General features: G+C 29.5%; 1 protein-coding gene across 2 annotated transcripts in view; it reads left to right on the forward strand.

Annotated features, from left to right (window-relative positions):
• The first annotated feature begins 1,778 nt into the window (after positions 1-1,778).
• The window catches only part of LOC111624973 (alpha-soluble NSF attachment protein-like), a 31,330-nt gene continuing 9,800 nt past the window's right edge, over positions 1,779-23,308 (forward strand). Inside the window, exons 1-6 of one of the 2 annotated variants that reach the window (XM_023367976.1) lie at positions 1,779-1,960; positions 6,963-7,042; positions 14,234-14,350; positions 21,525-21,571; positions 21,670-21,747; positions 22,900-22,955. In XM_023367976.1, the coding sequence (XP_023223744.1) occupies positions 1,869-1,960; positions 6,963-7,042; positions 14,234-14,350; positions 21,525-21,571; positions 21,670-21,747; positions 22,900-22,955 (470 nt within the window). In that variant the 5' untranslated portion in view covers positions 1,779-1,868. The remainder of the gene's footprint in view (positions 1,961-6,962; positions 7,043-14,233; positions 14,351-21,524; positions 21,572-21,669; positions 21,748-22,899; positions 22,956-23,308) is intronic. The other variant, XM_023367977.1, reaches the window with a different exon arrangement.

Consider the following 23,308-nt stretch of genomic DNA (forward strand, 5'->3'; position numbering starts at 1 on the left):
TACACAAACAAGCCTCTATTGTGGCAACCGACACACGACTTATAGCTAAACTTAACCTACTTACAAACTAAGGAAGGAGAAATAAAATATAGATAGGGATAGTAGTAGAATAAAGGAGAAAATACCCGGGAGTTTTCTGCCACGTGGTCTCGGATGATTCACCGTCTTGAAATTCTTAATGACTGCAGACCTTATTTTCTTTCCTCTTATGAACGTCTACGTTTTCTGAAGTTGTCTTGTGGTCTTCCCGCTTGCCGTTACTTGAACATGGGGAACTCGATTTCTTTAGCAACTGCCCTACGTTCCTCTATAATTCAGCCGTCTTACAAGGTTCCGATACCTCTGATCTCTCACTATGCGATCAGGGTATGATCCTCCTTCGGTTTTCTATCGCAAGGTTTCTTACTTCTTGCTCGACCCCTCGGTCAGGACCACACTCGTTTTCGTCCTCTCTCGACGAAATCGCAGCCGCTTCTCTTTTTCTTTCACTTCGCCTCCTCTCCAGGGGGTTATTGCTCCTTTTGTCTTCTTGACATTGTTTCACAGAATCGGTGATGACACCCGAGGGAATAGGGATTAAGGGAGAAAGTTCTAGAACAGTTAAGACAAAAGAACAGAGGAGATACTAAGCCTAACTAAAATTAACAAAAATATATATAAAACTATGGTCGACGGCCACAGTAGCATTATGAAACTGCCTTATGCATGTCTCCTCTGCACCCATTTAATGTTCACTGATCATAAATTATAGCAGTTTGTCTTGTATAATTTTAAGTATTATAACATTTTTATATTAATACCAACAGTACAATAATTATCTTATTTGTACGATTATTTCGGGCATTGTACGAACATGGGCTTAATCTATCAATATTTAGTTAATATTTAGTTATTAATCTATTTAATTATTATTATTTCTAATTATTCTGTTAGTTTTTCTACTCCCTCTTTGGATGTCACATTATGCTTTACTGTACTTTTCATTTTTGCCCCCTAAATTCCAGTCAGATGGCCGAGCGGTTAAGGTGGCAACCTACCGCTCTGAGGGACCTGGGATCGAATCCGGATGGGTAGAAAACTCTCCAGAAATTTTTCGGGGGTGGTCCGTCCCTCACCATCCGCCCGCCCATTGTAGACCTGGTCGAACCCATAATGGGCTTGCTATAAGAGGCCCTCCTAGTGCCCACAGAGCGGAAAGCGTTATAAAAAAAAAAGTTGTAATGCACCCGGAATCCTCAGGGAGGTATTTTTACAGGTTTTTTTCACTCCCAAATATGTAAGGCTTCACTGTTTCTCATCCTCCGGCCTAATGATTCTTTCACTCATTGTGGACTTGGCCAAACACACGATGGGCATGGAAAAGAACCTCGTTTTGTCCACGTTTCGTTATGGCAACGCAACACTGGGGATGCTTAGGGGAGATGACTACCGGGAGATCTTTTTAAGGGAAATTGGCCCTATTTAGGCGTTACAGCCGTGGAGAAAAACCGGAAAACTCCAAGTAGCCAGCCCGTCCGAGCGAGACGCGAACCCATGATCGAACCCCCCAGTGTTCAGGAAACTAAGACCGCTTGGCCACTGGTGGGCCGCTTATTGTCCACGCTGGAAAGAGTTGTTATTAAAAATACTCTAATACTGTCTGTAAAATATAAACAAGGAAAAAATATCTTATTAATTGTTACTTTATACAGCAGGATATTTATAATAACAAATGCAGGGATTTGCGTATATAATAACAATTAAAAAAAAAAATTCAACGGCCGTTAGAGGGCAGTAAAGTGTGATTAGAAATGAACGACGAATGTGATTGAAACTCCCAAGAGCTAGTACTTGTTTGTAGTTTTTCCTTATTTTAAATATTAGTTAAAATGAGCGACAGTGAAGCAAAAGGATTCCAATATCTTCGGGAAGCAGAAGAAAAGTTAAAATCCAGTCGAACGTTTTTTGGTTCGTTATTTGGGTATGACCTTTAAATTTTATCTCGATTTTTATATTCTCTCAAATGCTCCATATATAATCACCATACAATACAATATAATGTAAATTTAATCGTCATTTATTCAAGGAAAGTTTACAGTTATTAATCATACTTAGGTATACCCATACTTATGCTATTAATCATCAGTGGAGTTATTGTTTTATTTTGAGTCATTTTTCATTCAACTTGAAATGATAAATAAATATAAAAGTAATTATATTTTTCAATTGTTATAATTGTTAATTAAATGTATATTTAATTAAACTCCAAATTTCTTGTGAGCATATTTAGAGAGCATAAGGTTTATCTTAATCTTATTAACAAATTGTGAAAAAGCATTTCTCGAGTTAATTTATCATCAATGACTAAATATTAGAACAGAAACGGTTCAAAAATCAGTTAACCAGCAGTTTTAGGATTATAAATTTGATGTAAAAGACATTAACTTCAAATCAAACTTTGTAATTTCTCAATATGTAAATATACCAAATATGCTTAAAACTGTATTGTATGTTATCGTGGTGATACTATTGTACAAATGCAGAAACGGTTAAGATAGTATTTTTAACCTAAAGATGTGACTGTATTAATGGGCGTATTCGGAAACTGAGTGGTGATGGGATTGCTTTGAAAATTGGTGTCCATATTCTTGAATGTTTGGCCCAGAGGAAGACTTGTAGTACATTGTGCCATAATAAAAATGGCATTCATTAGTATGTTAACTGCCACGTTTGTATTGGCAAGAGAGATTTTCAGATAGAATTTTACTAATACAACCTATAATGGACAATGATTTGAATAAATCAATAGTACTAGCAATACAATGTTTAAAGGAAAAAATCAATAATTGTACAGATACAGTTAACTTGTATAGTACTTTATGTTGGATTTCAAATTGCATTTTAGAATGAGAAACATTTGAGATAAATGTTAGTGATGATAAAAATATAATCAATAGTTAAATCAGAAATGAGATTATTATATTATATCAACTGTTGTTGTATAAATCAATTCTCTGATGACCAAGTAATCTAATTGGCTTACAGCTAGTGGTTACAGATGATAAATTCTTCACTCAGTAAGTGGCAGAATGCTCACTGAGAGGTCTGAGAAGTGAGCGGCTGAATTGTTCAGTGAGCACTTGGTTTTTAAATTATAGGATGACAAAATAGTCATTGTTCTTTTAAAATAGTAAATTGAGTTATACTATGTAGGCTAGATAATATTATATAAATAATAATAAAAAAAAAACATAACCAATATCACTCATTGTAAATATTTTTATATTCTTCATGAACATGCATCTTATTTTAAGTTTTACATATAAAAAATTATTTACAATCAAGACCTATAAGGTAAAATTATTTCAAAATCAAATTTGTTTAAATTAATCAAATTAATATAATATTTATTAAAGCAAAGTGCAATTCAATACTAAGATTTTTGAAACAAAATAAACTGAACCAATTAGAAAAAAATTAAAGTAATCATTATACAATTAAAAAAATAAATTAATAATAATTAAATCAAATTACAACAGATCAGTAGAAAATTTTTATTTTATTTTTCAACAAGAAGTAATAAGATCCTGATATACTAAAACGAGTGTATACACAAATATTGTGATGTGCTGTACTTAAGGGATCTAATCATACAAGGAGTCGCTCACTGTTTAAGAAGTTTCTTTATTGCCTTGTGGTTTAGTCAAAAATGCATTTTGGGCTCAAGCCTCTCATTAGTTTGACCTGATTTGATCAGTATGTATTCTGTTATCAATGCATATTTGACTAAACCACAAGGCAATAAAGAAACTTCTTAAACAGTAAGTGACTCCTGTATAATTAGATCCCTTAAATATGTAACAATATTTGTGTATACACTTGTTTTATTTCATTTTGTTTTGAAAGCATTTTCATTTTTTATTGATCGTTGTTTGTTGCATACAGTCAACCCCCCTATAACACGGTAGATACGTTCCAGTTTTTATGAATCCAGCTTGTAGGAGACCAGCCAATCACAGCCCAGCACATATGCAGTTTACGGACTACGGCTGTTTGAAAGGTTTCTTCCATAAAATTAATCGATTCTAGACTAATTTGACTCAACATTTCCAAAATACATATAATTTTTTGGGAATAATCCATATAAACTATGCTATAAACAAAAAATTGTAGGATTACTTACCGAGTGTGCACAGTTCGACTATGCCATTGCTTAAGTTTATTTTCGTCGCGGAGATTGTCACCGGATGGTGCTCGCGTGCTTCCTGATAAATTATTTTTTTGCGAAAAATTCTCTGAACTTTAGAGACATCATTAATATAAATATAATTTTTATGGATGTTAAATAATAAATGGTTTTTGGTAGGTCCACTGCTCGTTTAAACTCAACAGTTTGTGCAATCCTGTTGCGACACGAGTTGGCAATGACGTTTTACCAAATTATAGGAGTTTTTTTAGCATGTTTGTACGGATACTGTCACAATTTTTTCGTTGTGATATAGGAATCTGAACTATAGGAACCCGTGTTATAGGGGGGTCTACTGTAATCTTGCAAAAGCATTAATATTTATATTTTTGTTTATTAATGACTACGCTTAAATTCTTGGAACTGCTACAGAAGCAAACAACAACGGACTATAAAATAAAAACACTTACTAACCTGAAGGGCAGTTCAATGCTCATTTGGGAAATTCCCAAACTAATGACGACAATAAAGATCATGATGAAATTTAATCAAAATCTCAATTATTTCAAAAAGTCCATCAATAATAATTGATGGACTTTTTAGTAATAGTTTATTCTATATTCATATAAAATAAAAGTTAACAAACAGTAATCCTGCTTATAGTAGATGATTGTCATCTAATAACAAATTTCATCTAATTATATGTTAATTGTAAAAAATAATTTATCTTCATAAAATAAACCAGAAAAATTGTTACTTATGCATTCATAAAACTTTATTCATTTGAATTTTAACATGTTTCATTTGGCTAATTGTCTTAATTTGCTTGAATATTTGTTCACACACCTCACTTAAGGAATTCAACTCTGTATAAATTATGATAATATTATATTTAGCACATTTTTAAACAATTTATTTTTAAAAATGTCATCAAACTGTTAAACTCTTTGTCTTCAGGGTAATACATTAAAAAAACAAATTAAAATATTAAATTTCAGCAGCAATTCACATCAATGGAAAGGATCTTATTGTTATTATTGTATTGTAATTAAAAGATTTTGTTGCAAGATTAATTAAAACCTTAACCCATCAGTATTAGTTATTACCTAAAAATGATATATCTAAAATTGATTGCACATACTATTGATAACCAATTAGTGATTTATGAGCCAGATCCAACTTACAAGCCATTTCTTATGGCCTGCACAGTATCCCTCCAATAACCAAACAGCTCTACTATTATAAATAACCAGCATAATATCTCATAATTGGAGACAGAGAGTTAATACTTGTGTATATCCATGAATTTGTTTATTTTCAAAGGAATATATAAGACCTGACTTAATTATAGGCATATAATTTTATTACTGAGAAATTTAAATATAGCAGTGAGTATTGCACACTATATTCATGATAAACTTCATATACTTATTCATCTATTTGTGCTAGAAAAAAAGTAAAAATTGTTTCCTAGCTGAAAACCAATAGTTCCAATTTGATTTATGTAGTAGCACCAATCAAGAAATAAAAAGTTCTTTGTCTTGTGTAATTTTTCCATTAGATTATCTTCAAATTAATTCACTTTCTGTTGCAAGAAGGCATCACGAGACTATTGGATTTAACTTCTAAATTTTGGAAACCACAAAGTTCCAGTTAAAAACATAAATTGGTTATATTTTAAAATTATTTTATGTTTATTACAAAATAAATAATAAACTTTGGATATAGCCTAATAATTTCAGTTACTTTTTTTCTTATATCCATTCCTAAGATAACTAAGACCTACAAATTCAAAGTTCTACTCCTTGATAGCATTAATTTCTGGTCCTTAGCCATTTTAAGGTTGGCCATTGCTGAGCTGATTTATATTATTTAAAGATAATAGCTAAACTCTTAAATTTAGCAACATCTAAATCACACACACCCCAAAAGAGCCAGTTAAAAGCAACTATTTTACCATCACAAATGTTTTTATTCATCTAAAATGAACATCATCAGTTAATGGAACATAACCAAACAGAACACTTTTAAACATCAAATTTTAAACCAAGCAGAACATTTTCTCCAAAGAACAAATACAAATTTTAAAATTAATATATAATATATGCTGTTATACTTATTACCAGTTTGACTTAGCATGAATATCCTAAATTAAGGAACATTTTATGTAACCATCTATCATGCTTCATCTAATTAAATAAATTTCAAAAATTTAATCCTAAATCACAGAAGATAGTTTGAATCTCCATGAATAATGATATCTTTCTTCAGTTTGGAAATAGTTATATTTTAAATTTAAGGTTTTTAGAAATTGTTTTCCCAATTAATGAAGATTGTCTTATGTTTATTTTTAGAATTTGTAGTTTAAAACTTGTCTTACATCAGGTTAATCTTATGTTATTTTTATCTAATATTTGATTACTATGTATAATTTGATCATGATGAATATTGTTTTGTTGTAAAGAAGCAGCAGATTTGAAATTTTTTGTTCTATTTTGAGTGTGATTTTGATGATAAGTAATTAGCCTAATACTTAAAAAATGCTTGAACCATTTTTAATACAATTCCTATTCCATTAAAGCATTTCTTTTACTTTATATTTGAAGTATTATTCCTCTTAATGGAGATCTTATTTTCTCTATATATTTTTATTTATATATTGTTATTTTTTAATTTGATTCCACTTTTATTTATTTTTATTCTTTACATAATCTAAAGTCAATTGTAGTTTAAGTATCTAATTATAAAAAATGTAGATTTAATAATTGATAAAGTGATTATTTTACTTATTTTGCAGTGGTTCTACAAAGGTTGAAGAAGCATGTGAACTATACATCCGTGCAGCAAACATGTTTAAAATGGCTAAAAAATGGAATGGTATGATGCAATAAATTTTTAGTTAAAAGTAAAATACATTAGAGCGTCGTTTATCCGAATCAATTGGGGACTGGGGTTGTTCAGATAACTTATTTTTTGGATAACTGATTATGTACGAAAAAATACATTAGCCTATCCCATGTTGAAATTTTTCTCCGTTGCATGTTGCTTTGCGTTGAATTTTCGTTGATGTTAAGCCTAAAGTAAACTTTTTAAAATAATAATCGTGGCTATTGAATCATTAAAAATTATTTCTTTATTTTTTACAAACAAAATAAATATATTGAAAAATATAAAAGCAAAAAAAATTATACTTTAGAAGTTAATCTAGTTAATCTAGTATCAAAAACGTTCGATTCAGCACGACACACAGTCCTCAGAAAAACACCACACAAAAGTGCGAGAGCTTCCAGCTAAAAAACACACATCAACAAAAAAATATTGGAGTAGCCCAAGATATAGCCAAAATTGCAGCGCCACAGCACTAATGAAAATTTTTTACAAACAAAATAAATATATTGAAAAATATAAAAGCAAAAAAAATTATACTTTAGAAGTTAATCTAGTTAATCTAGTATCAAAAACGTTCGATTCAGCACGACACACAGTCCTCAGAAAAACACCACACAAAAGTGTGAGAGCTTCCAGCTAAAAAACACACATCAACAAAAAAATATTGGAGTAGCCCAAGATATAGCCAAAATTGCAGCGCCACAGCACTAATGAAAATTTAAATTTGCCGACTGGAATTCTTTCAGATAAACAATGCTCTACTGTATTTCATTTTTAACATAAAATTTAATAACATTTATTTAATTAATTTTGAAAGCATAATTAAGCTGTATAAACAAAATAATATTATGCATATTGGGCTGCAATTTTCAAAAATTGTGGACTTATATATTCCCACTGGCCTCTGTCTGTTTGTCCTTCCTTAATCTCAAGAATGAGTTAGATAGATGAAAGTCGAGACCGGATATGGAAAACTTAGAGACAGGAAGCCCCAGTTAATTATATATGAACATCTGGTTTGGACTAGAAGTCAGGTTATTTTAATTCAAAAATTTTCTTTTGAACAGAGATAGATAACTAGCATGACTATTTTAACCAGAAAAGTAAATCAGGGGCAAGACAATTCTAAAATTGAAAGCATTGTGACAAAAAATTGCAGCCCGGCATTGTGATGATAAAACAATAAATAATTGTTGTTTTATTATAATTTGAAACTGTGTCATATATATTATGTTTTAGTTTTGTTGTTTATTAATACTAATAGTAATTTTATATTACATAAGAGTATTAGTTTTGATAATTAAATGATACAGCCAGATTATCATCAGGCTGTATTGTTTGATTATTAATAGCTAAATAAATATTAAAATATCAAATAATTTGACCATGATATAGCTCAATAAGAGTCAGGCAGTATCACTTGATTATTAACATACATTAAGTTTGATTTTAGTTGTGAGTATTGGTTCTAATTATCCAAAATCTATGACCATGATTTATATCCAAATGTGATATACCTTATACAGTATAATCTCCGAATAGTAGAGATCATCAGGATCAAGAAGTTTCTCTGCTATTTAGAGGTGTCCACTATTCGGAGGTACTGATGGCTATACTGTATCTTAACCTGGTCATCAAATAGTGAAGAATACAATGGATTACGAAAATATCAAATTTGCATTAGGAATGTGAACATACCAAAAATATACATTGCATATATAATTAAAATATTTATACAATATATTATTTATTTTTTTAGCTGTAAAATCTCGTTTTAATTGAATCTCATTCGAATTTTGAGTTACAAAGGTGATTTGCCATCCACTTCAGTGGGTGGGAAATATATTCAGAATTGTTACATTTATAATGCCATTTATGATCTAAAGTGACTATTAAAATCGATATGGGGATTTGTCTCCTTTGTAGTTATCAAGTAGGTGTAACTTTTTGAACATTTTTGCTTTCTTCAGTAACTAACTTATTAAAAATTACACTTTGGCCACCACAAAGCTGTTAAAATGGTTATGACAACAGTGTTTGTTTGGTGAAATTTCAAAAGTTGTGTTACAAAAGCAATTTGCCAACCACTTTAAAGTGTGGNCATACCAAAAAAAAAATAACTGGTTAATAAACTTAATATTTTTTTAAATATATTTTATCCAATACGTAATAAAGTTATTGTCTTTCATAAGAGTTAGGGCGAATGTATCGAATTTCTATTATAGGAGTCTGTTATTGAACATTAGTTACATGTTGTACTTCATACAGACATTGAACTCTTAAAGTAGCTACTATAATTATTGAGTTATATTTAAATGTATGTGTTTCTATTAAAAGTTATTAGATGATTGTATAGATAACTCATACACTTGCCCAATAGTTATACTATTATAATTTGTTATTCAACTTAGTCATAGTTGTTAACAGAGTGTCTATAGTTTGATGCACCGTTTAATTTCGCTTATTGCTAGAGGTGTTTCACACTTTCATATTCCATTTATACACTAGTTTGGACAATGTTTCAAGTTATCGATACGGTTGACTCTTCTTAATATTCTAAAATTAGTTTTGCTTGGACGAAAACTTCATTTTAATGTTTGAAAAATCTATTTTTGGTTACTTTTTTTTTTTTTAACAAAAAAGTGAGGTTTAAAATAGAATAAGAAATGTAAGGTTTTATATTGAATTGATCAGATGATTGTCTCAGAAAATCTCGAATCATTCAGTCGAGTAATAAAAACCTTCGATGATTTTTCGAGACTTCTCCAAACCGAATAGTTCTCGTACTTGAAAGGATCTTAACGTACCAGTGGATATAAAAATTACTAGGCCTTTACTCCACGACATTAAACTTGTTTCAGAAGGCTACAAAAAGGTCCCGATTGAAGAAATTGTACAGAAGTGAAAGAGAAAATTGTAAATTTTATTCTCTCTTATCTTTGGAGCGAATCATTACTTTTTATACCTTTTGTTTCTTTCTTTAATTTTTATTAATATATTATTTATTTTTTTTGTCTCTTATCTTTGGAGCGAATCATTACTTTTTATACCTTTTGTTTCTTTCTTTAATTTTTATCAATATATTATTTATTTTTTTAGCTGTAAAATCTCGTTTTAATTGAATCTCATTCGAATTTTGAGTTACAAAGGTGATTTGCCATCCACTTCAGTGGGTGGGAAATATATTCAGAATTGTTACATTTATAATGCCATTTATGATCTAAAGTGACTATTAAAATCGATATGGGGATTTGTCTCCTTTGTAGTTATCAAGTAGGTGTAACTTTTTGAACATTTTTGCTTTCTTCAGTAACTAACTTATTAAAAATTACACTTTGGCCACCACAAAGCTGTTAAAATGGTTATGACAACAGTGTTTGTTTGGTGAAATTTCAAAAGTTGTGTTACAAAAGCAATTTGCCAACCACTTTAAAGTGTGGGAAGATATTTGGTTTTCTTGCATTTATGACATAATTTATGATGATAAGTTTTTTTTTTCATTACTGCTGTACTATGGTTCTTACCAAATAAATGACTTTGAAAATGTTTATTGTTTTTTGGTATCATAAGCTTAATTCCAACAATAAGAGAGATTTAATAACATTAAAATGTATAATGATAAATGGTGATTGACAGCATGACCAGATTAAGCTTCTTTAACAGATAAAGAATATTGTTTGACTTTTTATAACACGCCCTCCTCCCTATTCCTATTTTAAGCCAGTCTTTATTTGATGTCTATGGTCAAAATTTGTTATCTGAAAGAGTATTTGAACCAATTCTTTGTTTTTGTTTAAAAATATTTTGTACATAAGTCTTTCAAAATATTGAAGGTGAGCATTGCATTTTCATAAGGTTGGTTACATTCAACAATGTCCATTATTTAGAGGTAAATATAATAGATATCCTGTTTGAAGGGTCTGGGGATTGTAAAAATGTCCATTAAGTAGACGTTGTTCACTATTCGAAAGTGTCCATTATTGGAGGTTTCATTGTAGTGTATATAGGTTTCAGAAATTTTTAAAGTTTTTTTGTTGAAATTTTCAATATATCAACGTGAGTAACCTCATATTGATGTATTGAAAGTTACAATAAAAATAATTTTTCATGGCTTACAGCTTTATCATAAATCCATTGTAAAAAGATGAAATAAATAGCACACTACAATGTTTTATGTTGGTAATTTTCAAGTGTTGAAAAAGAAGCAATCACTTCAAAAGCAGATATTCATTTAGATCAGTTTGAATTAAAAATATAATTTCTAATAATAAGCAGCATTTTATGCAAGTAGTTTACATATCATATGATGATATATATTAGTCCATTTAGTTTTCAAGATTTTCTCTCCTCTTTTAATGATACTTTTTTCATTTTATTGGTGTTATTACTGTTTTACTGGTGTTATTACTATAATGTATATAACTATACTATAATATATATATATTCTAAAAGTAGGTTATATCAAAAGAAGAATATAAGTCTTTGAGTTAAGTATCATTGTGCATTCATAAGTGAGAAAAGAAATTTTTAAAATTTCATGATCATCCTGGTTAATTTTAAAAAGTGAACTTTCAATATGAAAGTTTCAATTAAAAAAATATTTAATGAGGATATTATTGTGGATTGAAATGAGTTTTAGGTCTATAAGATTTTTTGGAAAATAATGTTTGTCATTAAATATTTATTTAAATGCAGTAAAAAAATTATATTTAAAATATGTGAATATAAATTACTACTACTAATATTAATTTAATAACAGTATTCTTGATGATCATATTAAAATACATTACAAAAAAGAAAAAATGTTTTACTTGCTAGCAACTATTATAGTTTATAATATAAATTTTAAAAATCAACATTAACAAGATTATTTAATGTACACAAAGCAATTTTTTACATCATTTTTCTGTTAAGGTAGTTTTAATAATATAACTTTGTTTGAAAGTTATATTATTCAAGGAAAAGCAAGGAAATTTGGGTATGCAGACGATTGCCACAAGACATAAAGACATTGTGATAACTGAGAAGATCCTGACAGAGGATTTATCTACTTTAGGACAATATTTTGGCCAATGGAGATTTTAATTAAGTAAGACAAAAACTGAAGCTACATGCTTTCACCTTAATAACAAATTGGAAAATGAAAAATTAAAGGTTTATTTTGAAAATAATTTACTGAAATATAATAAGAAGCCGAAATATTTTGGTGTCACTTTGGATAGAACTTTGTCATTTAAAACACATCTGATGAATCTTGCTGCCAAGGTCAGTACCAGAAACAACATTCTCCAAAGGTTATGTGGAATTACATGGAGCTCTTTGCTGTCCGCCTTACAGATCTCTGCTCTTGGCTTGGTTTTCTCTGCAGTGGAATACTGTGTACCAATATGGACGAACAGTGCTCACATTAAAAAACAGGATGCCCAACTAAATAATACCCTACGTATCATAACGGATACTCTTAAATCTACTCCTATTGATTGGTTACCTACTTTGAGTCATATCCCCCTGTCTGTACTCCTAAGGAATGATTCTCTGCTCAGGGAATATAGGAAAATATTGTGCAGTCCACAGCTTCTGATTCATGAGGATATTGATTACATCAGCATAAATCGACTTAAATCAAGACACTTCCCCTCTCTTAAGAGCTAAGTCCTTGCATTCCACTAATTTCAACCTTATTGAATCTTGGAAAAGGCTTTGGGCTGACATCTCTCTGGTGGACAGTTGACAGCTTCCTTGTATAACAAAGCGACCACCTGGTTTTGAATTATCCAGAAATCTTTGGAGTGTGTCAAATAGAATTCGGACAAAACATGGGATATGTAGGGACAGTCTTTTTAGGCGGGGAAAAGTTGCATCCCCACAGTGTGATTGTGGGGCTGAAAGACAGACTATATATAATATTTTGGAAGATTGCCCAATCAGATCCTACCTGGGAAAACAGAGTGACTTCCTGATTGTGACTGAATGTGCTCTAAACCAGTGTTTTTCAACCTTCTTGAATAAGCGACCCGTTTAGAAGTTAAAAATTCTGGCGACCCCCCCAGGGTCATATTAAACTATACCAGTGATTTTAAAAACTACGTATTCAATTTTCTTTCTGTTGAGACCTAAATATCGATCAAAAAACCAATTGTACTGTAAAATAAACAGGTACAGCCTTCTCACTGAAATTGTAGTTTTTTTTTATTGTAGTGTTGGACCTACAAACACTTGTCTTTTTCTTTTACCCGCAACCCTCCATGGAAGGCTTTGCGACCCCCATGGGGGTCGCAACCCACAGGTTGAAAAACACTGCTCTAAACTATGTTTCTGACTTAGATTTACATTTATGATTTGTGTTCTTTTTACAAACTAGATATGTAGCCATATGATAAATAAATAAATAATATAAGAAAGGAGAGGTGTACATTTGGTTGTTATTTCATTAGTAATATTTCCTTAAACTTATGAATTATTATTTATTTTTATCAAAAAAATGTAGACTTTCTTCATATTTTACATGTTTTAATACAAAATCTTTAGTATTGTAACAAAGTATCGATTAAAACAAACATTTTTGATTTTCTTTATAAGCTATCTTCAGGTCACATAGAATATTGAGTATCTAATACATTGAATAAATAAAGAATATATGTTGTTTAAAGAATAATATATATTCTTTTCTAAGAACTTATAAAAAAAGAAACAAAATTAATGATGTAAACATATGCAAACAAACTGTTTTATCAATAAAATCAATTTCCATGTTAAGGATAAAATTTAGCAATTTCTTGCATTAATACCTTCATCTCTGATTTCGTTTTTAAATTTCATACAACAACTCTGTGAATTTGAAATGAGGATGATTCCTAATTTTTCTATTACATAAAATGAAAACTAAAATTTTTTTTATTTTATATATATATATTTTTTTTTTTTTAATGTAATAGTTGTTAAAATATAACCAAATCTAGAATATTGTTGCAGACCCTGTTTGAAAACCACTGCTCTAGTGGTTCATATCATGTTATTTATTATTGCTATTGAAATTTAGTTTTCTTTTACTTATTGAATTTCTACATATATTCTTTATAATTCTATGTGTAATTTAACAGTACAGATTAAATTTATATAAAATTTAACAGATTTATCATTGTTTAAGATTGAATTGTTATTGATTTTAAATTATTTTAGCTGCTGGAAATGCCTTTTGTGAAGCTGCTGCCCTACATTTAAAAAGTGGAAGCCGTCATGATGCTGCAACTTGTTACATAGATGCAGGGAATTGTTACAGAAAATCTGAAGCACATGGTAAATTTATTGATACATTTTTATCATGTTTACACCATTTTTTTTTGAGTAAAATTGAAAAAGTATTAAAGAGTAAATAGAAATTGGAATGTAAAATAATTTATCAGGTAAATTATAGTAGTGTCTGGTTATTGAATATTCTCTTTATTATTTCAGTAATTTCATTTATCAAAATATTTTTGATCAGTTTAACTCATTATTTTTAAAATATTTCATTTATGTTTTTTAATACTTTAATCTATTAATATTTACAAAATGATTATATTTTAATGATAATGCTATTATGTTTATAATTTTTTAACATGTATATTTTTTAAAATATAGAAAAATGTTTGTAAACTGGATTTGAATGGTAACAAATTATCTTTCATTTCAGCAAGCTTTAGTATTATCTTCTTTTTTATCTTTAAACTACATCAGATAAATGTCATGCAGTTACATTTATTTTTTAGTAAAATCACTTTTACATACTCAAAAAAGTGTTATTACTAGGCTTAATTTAAAATGATTACAACTAAAGATTAGAATATAGACATCCCATAATAAAATGGTAGCTTCCAAAAATATGTTGTGTTATACAAATCTGTGCTATGTGAAACAAAAGACTAGTGCGAAGCATTGATTAGGTTCCAAAAGTTAACAAAAGTATACTATTCTCTTTTCATAATAAAGAGAAATATGGTTATTAAAACACTCAATAATTAACTATTCCACAATCAAAAGTATTGCACATTAATAATAATTTTTTTATTCACTGCTAAACATCATTAAATGAGGACATTTTTTTAGCAAAATATCATCATCATCTGAGCTTTTTGTTGACCTTAATCTGAAGTATCAACATTATCATGATTTTTCTCTACTTTTTTCTTAAAATCTGATATTTTCATTTGCTTGCATTTTCTTAAGAGATCTTTAAAAATTTAATGTATTAATGTAGTAAATTTAATTTATAAAAACTAAACACAGCAACAGTCTTTTGAATTCATTTAGACCACTATCACCAATGTCAGTGACACCTGGTTTATAGGAAAGCTAGGGCAAGGATAAAGAAAAATTGTGCAATCAGTTCTCATTAAAGAAAACCAGATGAAAAACATGAAATGACAGAAAATTTCAATATTCTAAAACCCATGGGACATATGACACAACATGCATGCTTACTTGAATAAAAAAATATCAAATTATGGTGTTTGTATGGAGCATTTCTCCAATTCTCAAACTGTGTTAGGACAAAACCATGTTGTAGGAATGGTGTGTTGTATGAGGGATACCTGTATTTGGATGCAATTCAGAACAAAATTGCAAAAACTTCTCATTGTTCCCAAGAACTGGTGCTAGAATTGTTATTGTAAAGGGAGGAGATTTGGAGGAAAAGGAATTTAAGAATAAGATAATAGTGTCCATGTAGTTGTTCTATCTATCTATCTGTCTATCTATCCAGTGGCATCCTCTCTACAGAGGATTACATTTGATGAACTATTCCTATCCATGTTTCTCTATTCCAGGCTTCTCTTAAATCCTTTCCAGTCCAGTCTTTGATGTTATCTCTCCAAGTCTTTCAGGGTCTTCCTCTAGGTTTTGTCCCCTCCACCAGTCCCTCAATCACCGTCTTTAGTAGTTGTCCTCCTGATCCTCTAGCCAAATGTCAGCATATCGTACCTTTCTTTGTTGGATATTTATAAGCAACCTTCTCCTCCTTCCTGTGTAGTTGTTCACTCACAGAAAATTGCATCACAAAAGGTATGCCAGTTATTACAGTACAAAATCACTTAACATTTAAAATCTGGAAATCTGATATATTGATGTATTAGAAGTTCATGAATGTTCCAGTGATGATTCAGAGAGTATTCTCAAAAATATTATTGCAAAATCATGTGGGAATGATATTACATCAAATGATGTATCAGCTTATGTGGAACCAGTAATAGTGGAACAGAAAGCAAAACTATCAGTTTGCCCTCATATATATTATAGAACTTGAATGTTATGTATTTGCACATTGTCAACCTTGTTTTTGAGATTTGGGAAGAAATATAAAAGGAACTGACAAAGTCCAGACTGACACATCTTCATAAGTCCCACGTAACAAAATTATTTGGCAAAAAATAAAAACATGTTTACTGTACAAATGAATTGTCTTTAAGTATTTCTCTATTGATTGCAGATTTAAGACAGATTGTTTTTTCAGATGTTAATTTGATCTTAAATAATATACTCAACTGCAGCATATCAGTATGTTTCAATGGAAAGTCATATTGGCATAATTAATATTATGTTTTTGTAGACAAGACATTACAACTACAGTCGACCCCCCCTATAACACTGTTGATTATTCTGTTTTTTATGAATTCCATGTTGTATGAGTCACTTAGATTTTACAAATATGTGTGCCGGGCTGTGAACAACTCACGTATTTGTAAAATCTAAGTGACTCGTACTACATGGAATTCATATAAAACGGAATAATCAACAGTGTTATAGGGGGATCGACTGTAATAGCCTACAAGCTGGTTTAATGATATTTTATTGAACTATGTAACGTGTACAGTATTGTATTACCATGCATTTTCAGTCATTAAATTTTGTGATATTAGAAACTGATGCTTTTTTTTATTATATTTAGCAAGACATAGGTTTAGTAAATGTGGTATGCATGTAGGTATGTACAAGTCTGTAGGAATGCTCAAGCTCTCTAACCTGGTCACCCTTGCTAACCTGGACACTTTGGATGCTCACCACAGGTGTCCAACTTAATGATGTTTTACTGTTATTTAACCAGGGGATATGGTGGAAATGCATCTAAAATGGACTCTTCTCATTTTTGTAATAATAGTTTCCAGATCTCACTAATGACAAATCCTGTATTCAAATTTATTCTGTTTTCATTAATTTTAATAAATTTTCAAATGTTTGAAAAGTTTTCTTTTGATAATTTTTTTCTTTTTTAAGAATTTTAACACTTGAGTGAGATCTTGCAACCTTCTAGAATGCAATTTTTGTAAGATAACTGCAGAGTTGGAATAATTATACTTGACTGCATGTAAATGTTTTCTGATTCTAGTTTTTAATGTTCTAACAATCTCACCTACATAATAATACTTTGGTTGACAGCTACAAGTGAACTTATAAAACAAATTATTATTTAATGTTGTTCTTCTTTTGATTAATTCTTTGGTTTTTAAAAGGCATTGTTATTGTTCAATGTAGGGGCAAGGACAATGTTACATGGTTTCAATAATTTTTGTATTTTTCAAAAATGATGGGAATGCAATCAAGTTTTCTATAAATTCAGTAGAGCATCGATTATCCGACCCCCGATTAACCGTCACTTTGGTTAACTGACCGTTCTAGTCGGCAAATTTTAAATGTCCGCTAGTGATGTGGCGCTACAATATTTGGCTATGTCTTGGCTATTTTAATATTATTTTTGTTAAATTTTTGTGTGTTTTAGCTGGCAACCATGGCTCGACCATTGAAGGGAGGACAGTATTTAAATGAGACTTAATTTTTTAATTATGAGTGGTTGTTTGTTTCATGAGCAATAAAATGATTTAAAAATAATTTTTAACGATACAATAGTGAAGATTATTATTTTTAAAAAAATTTTGTTAGGCTTAGCATCGATGAAAATTAACGCGAAGTTGGTTAATAGCGGTATACTAATATGCTAATTACATGGGATATACTATAGTAATAATGTATTTTTTTCATTCTTTTCGATTATCCGATTTTTCAGTTATCCGACCAACCTGAGTCTCCAATTGAGTTGGATAATCGATGCTCTACTGTAGTTGTGTTTTCCAGTGTTGTTATTAAAAAACCATTTATTGATTATTCTATTATTATATCATTGGTTTTTATCATGCATAGTTCAGCTAGTTTTGAACCAATGCAATTGCCCATAAAGATACGTTCTATTTATATAAAAAACATTGCCATTACATAATAAATGATTATAATCTAAAACACATTCGAGTAAAGGTCTATGTTTAGTAAAAATAAATCAATTTTCTTCATGAGTAGTCAATATTTCTTTAAGATTCAAATTTGTGTGCAACATTATAGAATGCATTGTTTATTGGCCAATTTAATGTTTTTGGACTTTACTTGGAATGTGTTTAAAGAGGTATCTAATTAGAGTTAGTTATGATAACTCTGTACGCATATTACAACAATTAAAAATATCAAGATGATCCAGAATTTGTTTTACAATTGCTGCACAAAAATTTGAATTCTACAGAGATATTGTAATTATACTCATATAGAAATTAAGTGCTAAGTTTTCATTGAATATCATATTCTTGAATTTTCTTGTATAATTTTGTTTTCCATAAAATACACGTTATTAATATCCTACATTTAAGAACTTTTCATAGATTTAGCATAATTGTTTCCCATATTGTATAATTACAGCTTTTTAATTGTCATTTTTTTCAGAGGCAATAAGTTGTTTTCTAAAAGCCATTGAAATCTATAATGCCAGTTATTACAGTACAAAATCACTTAACATTTAAAATCTGGAAATCTGATATATTGATGTATTAGAAGTTCATGAATGTTCCAGTGATGATTCAGAGAGTATTCTCAAAAATATTATTGCAAAATCATGTGGGAATGATATTACATCAAATGATGTATCAGCTTATGTGGAACCAGTAATAGTGGAACAGAAAGCAAAACTATCAGTTTGCCCTCATATATATTATAGAACTTGAATGTTATGTATTTGCACATTGTCAACCTTGTTTTTGAGATTTGGGAAGAAATATAAAAGGAACTGACAAAGTCCAGACTGACACATCTTCATAAGTCCCACGTAACAAAATTATTTGGCAAAAAATAAAAACATGTTTACTGTACAAATGAATTGTCTTTAAGTATTTCTCTATTGATTGCAGATTTAAGACAGATTGTTTTTTCAGATGTTAATTTGATCTTAAATAATATACTCAACTGCAGCATATCAGTATGTTTCAATGGAAAGTCATATTGGCATAATTAATATTATGTTTTTGTAGACAAGACATTACAACTACAGTCGACCCCCCCTATAACACTGTTGATTATTCTGTTTTTTATGAATTCCATGTTGTATGAGTCACTTAGATTTTACAAATATGTGTGCCGGGCTGTGAACAACTCACGTATTTGTAAAATCTAAGTGACTCGTACTACATGGAATTCATATAAAACGGAATAATCAACAGTGTTATAGGGGGATCGACTGTAATAGCCTACAAGCTGGTTTAATGATATTTTATTGAACTATGTAATGTGTACAGTATTGTATTACCATGCATTTTCAGTCATTAAATTTTGTGATATTAGAAACTGATGCTTTTTTTTATTATATTTAGCAAGACATAGGTTTAGTAAATGTGGTATGCATGTAGGTATGTACAAGTCTGTAGGAATGCTCAAGCTCTCTAACCTGGTCACCCTTGCTAACCTGGACACTTTGGATGCTCACCACAGGTGTCCAACTTAATGATGTTTTACTGTTATTTAACCAGGGGATATGGTGGAAATGCATCTAAAATGGACTCTTCTCATTTTTGTAATAATAGTTTCCAGATCTCACTAATGACAAATCCTGTATTCAAATTTATTCTGTTTTCATTAATTTTAATAAATTTTCAAATGTTTGAAAAGTTTTCTTTTGATAATTTTTTTCTTTTTTAAGAATTTTAACACTTGAGTGAGATCTTGCAACCTTCTAGAATGCAATTTTTGTAAGATAACTGCAGAGTTGGAATAATTATACTTGACTGCATGTAAATGTTTTCTGATTCTAGTTTTTAATGTTCTAACAATCTCACCTACATAATAATACTTTGGTTGACAGCTACAAGTGAACTTATAAAACAAATTATTATTTAATGTTGTTCTTCTTTTGATTAATTCTTTGGTTTTTAAAAGGCATTGTTATTGTTCAATGTAGGGGCAAGGACAATGTTACATGGTTTCAATAATTTTTGTATTTTTCAAAAATGATGGGAATGCAATCAAGTTTTCTATAAATTCAGTAGAGCATCGATTATCCGACCCCCGATTAACCGTCACTTTGGTTAACTGACCGTTCTAGTCGGCAAATTTTAAATGTCCGCTAGTGATGTGGCGCTACAATATTTGGCTATGTCTTGGCTATTTTAATATTATTTTTGTTAAATTTTTGTGTGTTTTAGCTGGCAACCATGGCTCGACCATTGAAGGGAGGACAGTATTTAAATGAGACTTAATTTTTTAATTATGAGTGGTTGTTTGTTTCATGAGCAATAAAATGATTTAAAAATAATTTTTAACGATACAATAGTGAAGATTATTATTTTTAAAAAAATTTTGTTAGGCTTAGCATCGATGAAAATTAACGCGAAGTTGGTTAATAGCGGTATACTAATATGCTAATTACATGGGATATACTATAGTAATAATGTATTTTTTTCATTCTTTTCGATTATCCGATTTTTCAGTTATCCGACCAACCTGAGTCTCCAATTGAGTTGGATAATCGATGCTCTACTGTAGTTGTGTTTTCCAGTGTTGTTATTAAAAAACCATTTATTGATTATTCTATTATTATATCATTGGTTTTTATCATGCATAGTTCAGCTAGTTTTGAACCAATGCAATTGCCCATAAAGATACGTTCTATTTATATAAAAAACATTGCCATTACATAATAAATGATTATAATCTAAAACACATTCGAGTAAAGGTCTATGTTTAGTAAAAATAAATCAATTTTCTTCATGAGTAGTCAATATTTCTTTAAGATTCAAATTTGTGTGCAACATTATAGAATGCATTGTTTATTGGCCAATTTAATGTTTTTGGACTTTACTTGGAATGTGTTTAAAGAGGTATCTAATTAGAGTTAGTTATGATAACTCTGTACGCATATTACAACAATTAAAAATATCAAGATGATCCAGAATTTGTTTTACAATTGCTGCACAAAAATTTGAATTCTACAGAGATATTGTAATTATACTCATATAGAAATTAAGTGCTAAGTTTTCATTGAATATCATATTCTTGAATTTTCTTGTATAATTTTGTTTTCCATAAAATACACGTTATTAATATCCTACATTTAAGAACTTTTCATAGATTTAGCATAATTGTTTCCCATATTGTATAATTACAGCTTTTTAATTGTCATTTTTTTCAGAGGCAATAAGTTGTTTTCTAAAAGCCATTGAAATCTATACTGATATGGTAACTATAATTAATTTTTATTATTTTAGAAATTTGATTATGATAATAATTTATTATTATTTTTTAAATATGCTATTGTTTATTAAAAATTATTTAAGGGGAGATTTACAATTGCTGCCAAGCATCACAATACTATTGCTGAAATATATGAATTGGATTTATCTGATATTGAAAAGGTATATTTATATACTTAATTGTTTGTTTATTAAAATTCACTGTGACAAAAAAACTGAAAAAATATATTTAAAAATACTGTTTTAGTTTGAAAAATTTTAAATGTTGTTTAAACAATATTTGATTTCCACTTACTTAATTAAACCTAATCAGAATTTTGTTAATAAATGACATCCAGCATCTCCTGTCCCCCAGCATCTCCTGTCCATTTTTAAACCAGCCAAACCAATCATAAACTGCAGATTTCTTTAGTGTCTTAGCACCATAAACTTGTTGCAGGTCAAACAGCATCTCTGCAGCAGTTTTCCTCAATTTGCACATGAATTTGATATTTGCATGCTGCTCAAACTGGGACATTGCACCGTATGATAAGCAGTCATGCCCAAAAAGACGGTTGATGGATGTCTATTTGCAGTGTGATAATGCTTGTGCAAGTTTAGACTTGCACAAGCATTATCACACTGCAAATAGACATGCTGAGCTTCCCGCCATAGCAATGCATAACCTTATCTTATATCGTGTTTTCTAACTGTGGGTAAATTCTGGGAACTTTTTGACTGCCCCTTGTATGTAAACCTCTATATCACCCATCAGGATAAATAGTACAGTTACAAACTAATGGGATTTTGAACTATCTGAGTTTGAATTAACAAGGATTTCCTGTATATTGTGAGGGTTGCCTTACTCCACATTTTCATTCTCTGCCAGTAATTGCTAGAGGAAGCAAAGCTTATTATAAATTATAACAAGAGATTATAGATTGAATTACAGAAGGAAAGCATGCACAAGCATCAATAGTTGGATATAATAAATAAATGCAGTATTTACAAAATGCACTTCACCAGCACAATAAATTTGATATTTCAACAGTGAATAATGCCCAGTTTAGAGTTAAGAAAAATAAATTGGTCAAATTCACTGTTAATGGCCATTTTATAGATAGGTATAATGTCTTATATTAGTGTTTTTGTAGAATCTAAACACACATTTTTGTGTGAATGAAGAAAAATCAAGTTTTACACTCATACTGCATGACAAATTCACAAAGTTTACTAGTGGTCAAATTGACTTTTTTGACTATTCTAATGTTAAACAGTTGTTTGAATATATTCTGATAATATAATCTTGTCATTTATAATATTTATTATTTTTAGGCTATTTGTCATTATGAACAGGCTGCAGATTATTTTCGTGGAGAAGAATCTAATAGGTAACTAATTATTACATTTGTTTTTACTAATTCAGTATTAATATTGTATAATCTTACCATTATCTAAATATCTTAAAGTGTATATATATATATATTTTTTTTTATTATTACATATAAATAAACGTAGTTAAAAAGTATATTTTTTTTATTTTTTGGGGTCTCCAGAACGAATTAATGAAATTCCCGTAAAAACCTATGGTAAATTGATAATCGGTTAACAAACAATTCGGATAGTGAACAAAGTCTTGGAACGGATTATGTTTGTTAACCGATCACCCACTGTATATGTATTTTCTTTAATTTTTTTAATGCAAATGATGATGTGACTTGATGTAATAAATTACTTTTAACAC

Source organism: Centruroides sculpturatus, unplaced genomic scaffold, assembly GCF_000671375.1.
Source record: "Centruroides sculpturatus isolate CEXI.00-Female unplaced genomic scaffold, Cexi_2.0 scaffold371, whole genome shotgun sequence".
Classification (NCBI taxonomy): Eukaryota; Metazoa; Arthropoda; class Arachnida; order Scorpiones; family Buthidae; genus Centruroides; species Centruroides sculpturatus.